This window comes from Ipomoea nil, unplaced genomic scaffold (genome assembly GCF_001879475.1).
Source record: "Ipomoea nil cultivar Tokyo-kokei standard unplaced genomic scaffold, Asagao_1.1 scaffold2149, whole genome shotgun sequence".
In the NCBI taxonomy this organism is placed as follows: Eukaryota; Viridiplantae; Streptophyta; class Magnoliopsida; order Solanales; family Convolvulaceae; genus Ipomoea; species Ipomoea nil.
In genome coordinates, this window is record NW_017618577.1 from 911,303 (window position 1) to 924,484 (window position 13,182).

The 13,182-nt window shown below is 38.3% G+C and overlaps 1 protein-coding gene across 1 annotated transcript; it reads left to right on the top strand.

Annotated features, from left to right (window-relative positions):
- The first annotated feature begins 480 nt into the window (after nt 1–480).
- On the top strand, nt 481–11,986 carry LOC109149035 (WD repeat-containing protein 74-like). Its single transcript, XM_019296662.1, has 14 exons — nt 481–576; nt 7,796–7,935; nt 8,145–8,263; nt 8,360–8,389; nt 8,530–8,666; nt 8,792–8,971; nt 9,063–9,126; nt 9,217–9,324; nt 9,486–9,639; nt 10,110–10,199; nt 10,680–10,735; nt 10,912–10,969; nt 11,365–11,499; nt 11,604–11,986. Exons 2-14 carry the CDS (start codon nt 7,854–7,856, stop codon nt 11,783–11,785), a joined length of 1,395 nt encoding a protein of 464 aa, XP_019152207.1. The 5' UTR covers nt 481–576; nt 7,796–7,853; the 3' UTR covers nt 11,786–11,986.
- Nucleotides 11,987–13,182: the final 1,196 nt, after the last annotated feature.

The window sequence follows — 13,182 nt, forward strand, 5'->3', positions numbered from 1 at the left end:
ATTTACGAAAATGCCACCGCTAAAAAATCAGTGTTTTTCATCCATTAGATCTGGACACGTGGACGGACATAATTCATTCCTATTTCGCGCCTGGGCGAAGCATTCGCACCTGAGTGCGATTATATATATATATATATATATATATATGCCTTACCCTTTCTCCGCTTAACACATCATCAACATCCTTTAAGTTGCCAGACCTGCTTCTAGGTTCCTCTTCTCTTGCAATATGCCAACCCATTTCTTGGATTAAATCATGCATCTGTATTCTTCCGATTTCTTCTTTTTTCCTGAAAAAATGGCTGAACAAAGGCAACAATGGTGCAAGGTTAAGCAGCGACGACGGTAAGTGATAGGCGGTAGCAGCTTCTCCATTGCAACAAGTCAACCTCCTTCTCCGGCGAAGAAGCACACAGTTTGACCTTCATTGTCATCCATGATCCATCATACACTGAGTATATACAATTTATCTTTAGAATTAGTGTGATTCAGGCTAAAACGAGCTGGACTTTGATTTGGGCTGAAACATCTAGCATAATATCGCAAGATTCTCCCCGGCGCAACAACACTACACCGGGAAAATTTGGCAAATTATATCGTGCACCTGGCCGCACATAGCAATGTGCGTCCAGGCACAAAACACGCATGTTTCATGCTGACGTCATGCTGATCTCACTCCGTCCATCTGAATAGACCAAACCTCATTATGTGTATTCAGTTAAAATTTTATGTATATTGTGTTATGAGTTTATGTGTATTCAGTTAAGAGTTTGTGTGTATTATATTAACCAAACCCCATTAAGTGTATTCAGTTAAAAGTTTATGTGTATTGTGTTATGAATTTATGTGAATTCAGGTAAGAGTTTATGTGTATTATATTATGAGTTTATGTATATTATGTTAAGAGTTTATGTATATTATGTATTCTGTTATGAGTTTATGTGTATTCTGTTATGAGTTTATGTGCATTCGAAACAGAAATTTTTTGTTTTTAACAACTTAACAAAATGATGTCGTTTTGGGAGGCACGGAGCGCACATTGCTGTGCGCGGCCTGGTGCACGGTATAACGATTGGACAAATTATGCTGTGAGCGCGTGCTCGCCTTGCAAGATAGGCACGGTTCCATATCCATAATTTACGTACTGTAGCTTCATAATTTCTATATTGTAGATCCATAATTTCTATATTGTAGATTTATAAAATTTATATTTTAGATTACAATTGTTGAATTCTGTTTTCACAAATCAAAAAATTATATGTTCATAATTTGATAACTATACAGTTTAGAAATTATGAATTTACAGTATAGTGCAGATATTATAAATTTACCCTATAGAAATTATGAATTCACTGCATATAAATTATAAATCTACTGTATTTAAATTATAAATTACAATTTAAAAATTATAAATCTAAAGTCTAAATTTTAGAGAAAAGGGTCAAATAAGTCCCTGAACATTTCGCAAAAGGTCAATTAGGCCCATAAACTTTTTAAAAGTGCAATTGAACACATGAACTCATGATTTTGAGTCATCTGACCCCGTTAGCCGGTTACCCCTCCCTTAGGTGTTGGTAACTGCCCTCGTGGCTCGCCACATAAGCTGAGTTTTGATTATTTGGATTGCCACGTAAGCATAAATTTTAAAAAAAAATTACTTCCCCCTATTCTTCATCTTCTGCTTCGTCTTCTTCACATAAGCTGAGTTTTGATTATTCACTTCATCGCTTCTTGATCTTCATCTTTTTATTATTATTATTATTATTATTATTATTATTATTATTATTATTATTATTATTATTATTATTATTATATCTGAGTTCTCGGACGGTGGCAGAGCGATGGGTGCGACAAAACCGGTGAGGATGGACTGACCACGGTGGTGGAGCGGCGGTCAGGATGTAGTGAAGACGGTGGTGCGACGACGGCGGTGAAGTGAATGGGGTTGAGTGACGACACTGATGTGGTGAGGATGGAGTGGTTCATATTCAGATCTGAGTTGGATTGCCCATGGCGACGCCATTGCTGGTTCAGATTCGAGATCAAAGGTCGCTTCTGGATTTGCAGCTATATGATCAAAGGACCAGCTTTTCTTGGATGATTATAAGATCATGACGGTGGAAGCAGTAGAGGACAACGGAAAGAATTATTTCATTACTGGAAGTGGAGAAAGTTTGTTACAGAAAGGAAAGAAAGTGAATATATACACAGAGGGAGAAGGGAGGTTGCAACTGATTAACAACTAATTAAAGTGGTTACATAGAGAAGATATTTTCAGCTTCAGCAGTGTTATTACTCTCTCCTAATACCCCCCCCCCCCCCCCCCCCCCCCCGTAAACTGGAGCATGGAGATCATGAATGCCCAGTTTAGAAGTAAACAACTGGAAGGATGAAACAGGGAGGGCCTTGGTGAATCCATCTGCAACCTGAGCTGAGGAGGGCACTGATAGCAGCTTGACAAGTCCCTGATTGAGTTTCTCTCGCACTATGTGACAATCTATGTCAATGTGCTTAGTCCGTTCATGAAAAACGTGGTTTTCGGCGATGGCAATGGCCGATTTATTATCACAAAATAGAGCAGCAGGTTTGTTTTGTTCAACTCGTAAATCATTCAGTAGTGTTGTTATCCATTGAACCTCACAAACGGTGGATGCTAAGGCACGGTACTCTGCTTCAGATGATGACCGAGAGACCGTGACTTGCTTCTTCGACCTCCAAGATATGAGAGCAGATCCCAGAAATAAACAGAACCCTGTTACAGATTTGCGAGATTCTGGACATGATGCCCAGTCAGAATCTGAAAATACATTTAGCTGCATGTTGTTGAGTTTTGGATAGAATAGGCCTTGTCCGGGAGCCTTCTTAATGTATCGAAGGACCCGATGTGCAGCTGCCAAGTGCTCAGTTGTTGGTGCATCCACATATTGGCTGAGTTGTTGTATGGCAAATGTTATATCCGGTCTTGTTGCAGTTAAGTACAATAATCTGCCAATGAGACGCCGGAAAGGAGATGCATCATCAAGAGTGGTTCCTCCTTCTTTGGTCAAGCGATGTCCAGGAACCATGGGGGTATTAACTGGTTTACAGTCGAGAAATCCTGCCTCATCAAGTATATCCAAGGCGTATTTTCGCTGGCATAAATTCAAACCGGATGCATTCATGTTGGCTTCAATACCCAAAAAATACCCCAATGAACCCAAATCTTTGATTTTGAAAACTGTATTGAGGAAGTCTTTAAGTTCCTGAATCAGATGTAGGCTTGGACTTGTTACTAGTATATCATCCACATACACAAGAATAGCAATGAAGTTCTTATCATCCCCTTTTGTAAACAGAGATGGATCAGAATTTGACTGTGTAAAACCTTTGTGTACTAGAGCATTGCTTAGCTTAGCATTCCACTGCCGAGAAGCCTATTTTAGACCATAAAGGGATCGTAGCAACTTGCATACCTGAGTTGATTTTTCCCCTTGAAAACCAGGCGGTAAAACCATATAAACCTCCTCGTCTAAGTCACCATGGAGGAAGGCGTTGTTGATGTCGAGTTGATGAATATGCCATGCCCGGGAGGATGCTACAGCTAGAAAAGTTCGTATAGTGGTGATTCTTGCAACTGGTGAGAAAGTTTCAACATAATCTATTCCCAGTTGTTGAGTGTAGCCCTTGGCTACTAGCCTAGCCTTGTATCGTTCCACCGAACCATCTGGCTTTAGCTTTACCTTAAAAACCCACTTGCATCCTATCGGTTTCTTCCCGGGAGGCAGATCAACTAAGGCCCAAGTATTGTTATCTTGCAATGCTTTAATTTCAGCTGTCATTGCATCTCTCCAACATTTATGTTGTATGGCTTGACTATATGTACGTGGCTCATCAATAGTAGTAACTGCCAAAGCAAGCTTCATATGTGGCAAGGAGAGATGACTAAAGGATATAACCTTAGATAAGAGATGGGGAGATGAACCTTGTGTCATGGCAGTGTCACAGTAGTAGTCCATCAGCTTACATGGGGCACGGCGGCTTCTATCAGAACGTCTAGGCTGGACCAGTGGCGTATTACAGGACTGTGTAGGAGATTCTTGGCTATCGATGCTGACAGAGACATCTCGGCCAATGCTATCCTCTCTGCAGAGTTGTAGGCCACCAAGATCCACTGGTTCATGCGGCACATCGATGACTGCTGGTTCAAGAGGTTGTGACACATTAAAGTCCACTGGTTCATGTGACACATGTGGTGTGTGATGAGCTGTTGGTCCATGCAGTTGATCATGTGGCTTCAAGGCCAAATCCAGTGAGATAGGGATATTAGGCAGAGATGGCTCCAGACATGTTGCCTTCATATTAGGACCTCCTTTGTCTGACATGGGAAATTGATTTTCATAGAAAACAACATCTCTTGATATGAAGACAGAAGCATCATCTAGACTGTACAATAGATACCCTTTGACCCCTGCAGGAATACCAATAAACATGCATTTCTTCCCTCTAGGTGCCAGCTTGTGTCTGCCATTTGATAGTGTAGATGCATAGCATAGGCAGCCAAACACCTTAATATGGCTAATATCTGGATCCCTTCCATACAGTCTTTTGTAGGGGCTTAACAGATCAATGACTGGGGAGGGAAGCCTGTTTATTATGAAAATAGCATGCATAATACAATGTCCCCAAAAATCTAAAGAGAGGTTAGCTTGAAAACGTAATGCTCTAGCAACATTAAGGATATGTTGGTGTTTTCTCTCTACAACTGCATTTTGTTGTGGTGTATTAACACATGAGCGTTGATGAACTATCCCATTTTCTGAGAAGAAGTCTCCCATTTTAAACTCAGGCCCATTGTCACTACGAATTGTTTTGATTAAGATGCCAAACTGAGTAAACACATAGGCATGGAAATTTTTCAAGAATTGTCTTGCTTCCGATTTATTTTCCATCAAATGTATCCAAGTGAATCTAGAGTAGTCGTCAACCAACGTCAAGAAATAGCGTTCTCCTTTTAAAGAACATACAAGAAACGGTCCCCATATATCAATATGGACCAAATCAAAACAAGATTTCGAGCTAGTGACACTTATTGGGAAAGAGCTACGTTTATGCTTAGCTAAATGACATATGTCGCATGCTACATTCTTGCTTCTAACAGTATCAATATCACACAAGAGGTGAAGTTTATTAGTTGGGAAGTGCCCCAACCTTTGGTGCCAAAGTTCAGGACTAGCACACTGCATAGCATAGGATTTATCCGGTAATCTTGATGGTTGCATCAAATATAGACCCCTTTCTTCTTTAGCTAATCCAACTATATGGCCATGAATCCCCTGAATCAAACACTGATTCGACATGAAAGTTAGTCTATAAGCAGCATCATGGATCAATTTGCTTACAGAAATAATGTTGAATTGGAATAAGGGAATATGCAATGCCTCCTTTAACCATAAGCTGTCACTGAATTTCACATCCCCTATATGTTTAACTGTGATACACTGGCCAGTGGGGAGATTGACTTCAACTCCGTTAACTTCATGGTAATTAGCAAGAAGATCAAGGGAACACACAATGTGGTTTGTGGCCCCAGAATCAAGAATCCAAGTAGAGTTATTCAAAGAGAGAGAATTAATAGAGTACTTGCCTTCTGTCTTCTTGTTATCAAAAGTTGGGGTCAAGGCAATTGCAGCAGACATATTTGGAGTGGATGATCCAGAAGCTTTGTCTGCTTGGACTTGTAGGAGGGAAAGAATTTTATGTATCTGCTCAGAGGTGATCCCCAACTCTCCTACAGTACTCATGGCTGTTGTGGCCTGTTGTTTATTCTTCGATTTGAAGCCCGGAACCCATCCGGGAGGGTATCCGTGCTTTTTGTAGCACTTGTCAACTGTGTGGCCGGACATCCCACAGTAGGTACATTTTGCCTTCATAGCATTGTTTCTCCTGCCATTGAAATTGTTTGGAACAGCAGCCACAATCTCTTCAATTGCAGATCCCTGTACAGCATTCGCATGGTTGATGTCTGAACCAATTGGGATCACATTAGTTAGGTTGATCTGTCTCTCCAATTTTTCTGCCATAACAAATACTTTGTAGACCTCTGGTAATGGATCTAACACAAGCACGTTAGACTTCAGATTGTTAAAGTCATCATTGAGGCCTTGAAGGAATCGGATCACTTGATCTGTATCCCTTTCCTTCCTGATGATGTCGGGTAGATCACAGCAACATCTAGGATTGCACTTGCAGAGAGGAAATGGCCTCATTACGTTCATCTCCTCCCAGAGTGTTCTACACCTCGTGTAGTACTCATTAACAGATAAGGCTCCTTGTTTCAAGTTATAAATTTCGCTCTGCAAGCTTGAGATCCTCTGCGCATCCTGTTGCGAAAATCTTCGTCTTAGATCCTCCCATATGTCAGCAGCTTTCTCAAAGTGCATTATACTTTGAGCTATGGACGGGTGCACAGATTTGAAGATCCAAGAGGAGATCATCAAATTACATCGTCTCCAGGCGGCGTAGTGGCTCTGTTCTCTGTTCGGCGGTGGAGAGCTACCGTCGACGAGTGTCCATTTGTTCTTAATCTCCAGGGCCATTCTCATCGATATGCTCCACGTACCGTAGTTCGAACTGCCTAACAATGGTGGATTGACAAGAATCGCTGACGAGCTATCACTGGAGCTGAGAAACAACGGATTCTCCAACTCATGAGTATTGTAGTTTCTCTGCGATTGGGACTGGCTCCTCTGAGGAGTCGTCACTGGAGTTGCACGAACCGGTGACTGCATTGCCGGCGGATTAACGTGCGCTGCGTGGCTAGTTTCTCCGATGCCGGAGACTGCGGCGGCGTAGGTGATACGCCGTGGCTCTGATACCATGACGGTGGAAGCAGTAGAGGACAACGGAAAGAATTATTTCATTACTGGAAGTGGAGAAAGTTTGTTACAGAAAGGAAAGAAAGTGAATATATACACAGAGGGAGAAGGGAGGTTGCAACTGATTAACAACTAATTAAAGTGGTTACATAGAGAAGATATTTTCAGCTTCAGCAGTGTTGTTACTCTCTCCTAATAGATCAAATGGTTTTTAGTTGCTTTAGAGCTTTTGAATCCTGTAAAGATCATATAGAGGAACGTGCACAAGGTGAGAAGGTTTTTAATTTTATGAATTTTTTTTTGCAATATTTAATCTGTATAAAATTCTTTCTCCATTGTTGGTTCATCAAAATTTGTGTTCTGGTTGGCAATTGTTTACTCGGATGAAATGAATAAAGAAGAAAAAGAATAGGGACGTTTACTGGAAGTAAATTGATGCTCATTCTCGGCCTTCGAGGATGAACACGGCGACGACGGAGTTTCCTGATCCTCACTTAACAGTATCTTCCTCAATAATTCCGGCATTGCACATAACGCATGCTGTCGTTGCAGCTTCCCAATAATTTCGGTTGAAGATCGAGAAAACTGCCCGGATATGTCTGTTGTAGAAGACGAAGTAGAATAAAGAAGATGAAGAATAGGGAGAAGTATTTTTTTTTATTTATTTATTTATGCTTACGTGACAATCCAAATAATCAAAGCTCAGCTTATGTGGTAAGTCTCGAGGGCAGTTACCGACATTAAGGGAGGGGTAATCGGCTAACGGAATCAGGTGACTCAAAATCGTGAATTCATGTGTTCAATTGCACTTTTAAAAAGTTCATGAGCCTAATTGACCTTTTACGAAATGTTTAGGGTCTATTTGACCTTTTTTCTAAATTTTATAAATGAATCTACAATATAAAAATTATGAATTTACATTATACAAATTATAACGTTAGTAGCACAAAAATCTCCTTCTGAGCCATCGTTGCCGTCACCCAAGTAGAATAAGCTACCATGCCGCGTACTATTACAGCCGAGAGCCCTGGCTGCCCTCGCCTCCGGGCCTTAACCTTCGATGTACTTGGACTCATCAAAGGTTTGTCACAATTTGATTCTGATGACACACATTTTCCTCTCTCTAAACCATTCCTATGCGGTTATTGATTCTCTGTAGACTATAGCTATGTATACGTGGGGCGTTGTTCGTTTTGGTGTTTTGAAATAATAGATTCTTAGTTGCAATTTACCTTAAGTGTATATATATATGCATATGTTCCCATATCACTTAGCTGTAGTTTTGTACAGTGATTGAAGCTCGCGGCGGCGAGCAAAAGGAAGCTCCGGCTGTGGTGGAACGGTGGGGCGCCCCGGATTCCTCAAGATGCGTGCTTGCTACTTCCATGATTGACCGCGAGCACGACCCTGTATGTTTTAATCAATATATATATATATTCTCTATGTTTTTATTTTTTCTAAATTAGGTCTTAATGTCTTCTGTCTTGGATTCTCACTTATTTCAGTTGCTTGGTGTTGCAAGAAAAAATGGCATGGTAATTGTCTCCTCCACATATTTTACACTCAAGCTTTTGAAGTAATTAGTTATATCTTCCAAAGAAGGAATTTTTATGAAGGTATCAAGTTTTGTGAATGATTATTTGACATCTCCATTTTAATATACCTGTGCTGATAGATTGAGGTGCTTAGTCCTATCAATGGTGATGTTCGCCTTGCTATTCCAAGTTCTAGTGGAAGCGGAAGCGTGAGTGATGATGATGCCATTGTTGCATTGCATCTTTTCAGTAAGCAGAGATTGGAATCATCTTTGTTGTAATGCTTTCTTAAAATTATTTTTTTTTCATGTGTTTATGGATATGCCTCCCCTCCCTCGAATGAATTTTTTGGGTCTCTTCTTTCTAATAGTGATCCATATACAATTTTCTTTGTCATATTAGGTCCTGTACCTTGCTTGATTGCACAACAAAAGGACATGCAAGTATAAGGTCGGCTGAAATCCCTAAGCCACTTGGAGATTCTGTCACTGAGAGTTCACAAACTATATGGAATGTATGTGGATCGGGTAACATTTTGTGCTCCAAAGTAGACAGCAATGAGCATTATGCTTTGTTTGCAGGGTAAGGAAGTTTTAACATTTTGCATTAGAAATAAGCTTGGTTTTGCTTGTTGAGTTTTCTTATGGATGCTGGATTTGCTTTAACAATTCAGGAAGGGAGTTGAAATTAATGTGTGGGATCTGGAACAAAGTAGTAAAATCTGGGTTTCAAAATCTGTAAGTTTCTTCGTTTTTTATATCTCTGTGTTTCTGGATATAAACAGTTGGCTTCGTTAAGCTGTTTGGTTCATGCATTCACTTTTGCAGCCTCCTAAAAACAGTCTAGGCATCTTTACCCCAACGTGGTTTACATCTGCAACATTCCTAAGTAAGGATGATCATCGCAAAATTATAGCTGGCACTAACAACCATGAGGTAATTGGACTGAATGAGTTTCTGTGAAGTTGCAAATATCAATGGATGATATATCTGGATTTCTATCCAGATATGATATTTTTTATAGCACTTTTTTTTTTTTTTTGGAGGAAGAAGGTTTGTAGAACTTCTATATGAAACCGGCATACGGTTGTTTGCAGGTGCGTCTTTATGACATTTCTTATCAGAGAAGACCTGTCATTTCAATTGATTTTCGAGAAGCACCCATTAAAGCTGTTGCTGAAGATCTAGATGGTTGGACAGTGTATGTAGGAAATGGGTCAAGTGACCTTGCTTCATTTGATATGCGTACAGGTATGTCATATGATTACATGTACAAGTGCTCTTGGATTTACATGTTTATTTATTTTTATTTTTAAGGTGCAACTAACCAACCTAGTGATTTTGGTTAGTCTATCTTTAGTATGCATGTTTCCAAGATAATTTTATCCTAGTATGTTCCTACTATCTGATGCTCAACAGTGAGATTACATTTTGAATCTTGATTCTTGATTGAATTGTCATGGTACTTGCTTTAAGTTGGTAAGTGGTTTTGAATTATAACAAAAGCAACACTCGGGAGGTTGTGGGTTCGAATCTCAGTGGACTCTTTGTCCTTCAGTAGGTTGAGAAAGTAGTTATGAACAGATACTGCATTGTAATAGAGTCAGTAGTATTAAAAAAAAAGTATTTCTCCACTTGAGTATTTGATTAAGTAATTGTGATTCTTTATAGTTTATGTTTGTTGACATTAGGAGAATTAACTTACCTTGACAACACTTTAGGGAAGCTTTTGGGATCCTTCTTGGGTAAATGTTCTGGAAGTATTCGATCCATTGCTAGACATCCAGAGCTTCCAGTGATCGGCTCCTGTGGTAAGTGTTTAACATGCTATGCTTTATTATTATTATTATTATTATTATTATTATTATTATTATTATTATTATTATTATTATTATTATTATTATTATTATTATTATTATTATTATTATTATTATTATTATTATTATTATTATTATTATTATTATTATTATTATTATTATTATTATTATTATTATTATTATTATTATTATTATTATTATTATTATTATTATTATTATTATTATTATTATTATTATTATTATTATTTATTTGAGCTGATAAATACTACAACCAAACTTTGGCTAAGTTGGTCCCTCTAGATTGGGGTTAAAGCTTAATTTAGTTTGTGACTGTTGCAACTACAGGTACATGTGTGACTGTACTCTAAGCTTAATGAGTCCAAAATTTCAGTGACTCTTAGTTAATTGTCTTCATTCTTTACTAGACTTCCTTTCCAAATAAGAGAAAGTAATGTGAAAACTTATATTTTATAGGGTTGGACAGCTATTTGCGCATTTGGGATGTAAAGTCACGGCAACTTTTGTCCGCGGTATGTTGACAAACTACAGTTGATGAATAAACATGAATCCTCCATAACCTTGATTGAGTATTAAAGCACGCACATTCATGAAATTATATTTCGGAATTGCCTTTGTATTTTCATCATGTGAACTGGTTTACCAAATTTGTAATGGAGTGTTGTTGCTGTTTTGAATTTAAATGCAGGTTTTCTTGAAGCAGCATCTTACAAATGTTGTTTTTGATTCTCATTTTAACAATGAAGGTTAGTATCTTGTTTGATTGTATGAGCGAGCTCATGATGTTTCTGATGTACCAAGTAACATATTTTACAGGGTGTTGTCTTTGTTGAACATATAACCATTAATGTGCAATCTAACTATCAGCTTAGGCTTGAGATGGAGCACATGCTTCAATTTGGTATCAGAGTCATGCCAAAGGTCATGGATTCGAATCTTTGCCCCACACATGAGGGGCTTGTCTTTATGCATATGCATATTTCTACTCGCCTAAGATCCATACGAATATGAATACATTTATATAGCAAGCCTGATACAGTTTGGAGTCGCTGTGATCATAGAGGTTGTTGCTGCTATAGTTGGTTTTCTCATTGGTTCAATTGATTATTTGAAATGCCATTTTTTTTTTAAAACTTTGCAGCTCCGCTACCTCAAGAGCCACAAGATGTGAGTGAGACGCAAGAAGAATGTGAAGAAGAGACTACAATGGCAACGAAAAGGAAGAAAGCATCTAAAGACCACAGTCGAAAAAAGAAGGTCAAGACCAATAAAACAGGCAAGATGATACGAGGAGTGAATGACAGCTCTTGATCTGTTATTTTCTTTCTTCAATTTAGACTGACATGTTGAAATTTGATTTTGTATATACTCTGTGTGCAGCTCGTCAAGACCCGGAGCAGCAAGATGTGAGTGAGATGTCGGCGTCTCATTCTGAAGACCACGAAAACTGGCTAAATGACGAAGCTGAAGAGGAGACGACGCCCCCTAGAAAAGAAAAGGTATCTAAACGACACAGTGGCAAGAAGAAAAGGAGACAGCGTGTTGTGATCTCGATTTCATGACCTCCTACATAGAAGAGGTCACTATATGCTATCTGAGCACAAGGTGCCTTGCTTTTGCCGGCTATTTTAATTTTGTGGTATAAGAAAATTATTTCCTTTTATTTTCCCTCCTTTGTATACGACATTGCAAACGAGTGGATGCTTCATTGTTGTAGGCCAAACTGTAAACAGAAGATCTATAGTTAGACACCTCTTTTTTTCCTTCCTGAACTGAAGGTTAAATAGTATTTATGCTAAAAACCAAGACACACCAATTAAGCAAAATGATAAACATAGTTTCAAGAGATAGAGCATACCACCAAGACTCTTTGCAGCATCCGTGACTCCATGAGACTCCCAGCAAAATACGATTAGTTAGGATCTATATCTTTTTTTTTTGAATGCTACTCGCTCTATTACAATGTAGTATCTGTTCATATACTTTCTCAACCTACTGAAACACAAAGAGCTAATAACGCCTCCACAGAGGCTCGAACTCACAATCTTCCAAATGGAAGTCCAACCCGGGTACCATTGGACCACATAGTCCTGGTAGTTAGGATCTATATCTATTCATATAAAAGTTCAAATTTTTAATTTTTAATTCATATCATTGAAATTATAATATTTATGAAATACAATTAAAAATTGATCTATTTGATTAGGGAAATTTCATTTATAAATCTACCTAGATACATATACATAATTAGAAATTATATTAACACATACAAAATTTAAAATTTAATTTTTTATTTATAAATATAATTCCATTAATTAAGTATTCTATATGCGATGAAAATACATATATGACTAAATAAATATATAGAAAGTCAAATTGTATTATTATTATTATTATTATTATTATTATTATTATTATTATTATTATTATTATTATTATTATTATTATTTTAGAAATTAGAACTTAATGCATTAACTCAGAAAGAATACCATCAACAAGATAAGGGGAGCGATATCAAACCATTCCCCGCAACCTGACATAGAAACGGCTTCCCGAGCAACAGTGTGGACAGCACGATTCGCAGATCGCTTAGCAAAGCAGAAGTTGATACCATCAATAGTGGATGTCACCTCCTTAACATCATCTACCACTAAACCAAAAGCAGAATACCAAAAAGAATAAAAAGAGTATGAACGTAAAGTAAAATAAAGAAGTTGGGAGTCTATCTCCACATCTACCTCCCCCATCCCAGTTCCCTTTAGCCAGCTTAGGGCTTCACGAACACAGATTGCCTCAACGACTTCAACTGTGTACCTTCCCGGCACACACATGCCTTTGGCTGCCAGAAATTGCCCTCATGATCCCGTAAGATCCATCCCATGCCCATCTGATTATTTTTTAAAACACTCACAATTCTTTACATGATATTATAAGTTCTATAATTTCTCAATTTTTTTCA

Coding starts and splice junctions, on each gene's coding strand:
- LOC109149035 (XM_019296662.1), top strand. CDS start 7,854: ATGCCGCGTACTATTACAGCCGAGAGCCCTGGCTGCCCTCGCCTCCGG. Junction 9,640..10,109: donor TTCATTTGATATGCGTACAG/GTATGTCATATG, acceptor ACAACACTTTAG/GGAAGCTTTTGGGATCCTTC. Junction 11,500..11,603: donor GGTCAAGACCAATAAAACAG/GCAAGATGATAC, acceptor CTCTGTGTGCAG/CTCGTCAAGACCCGGAGCAG.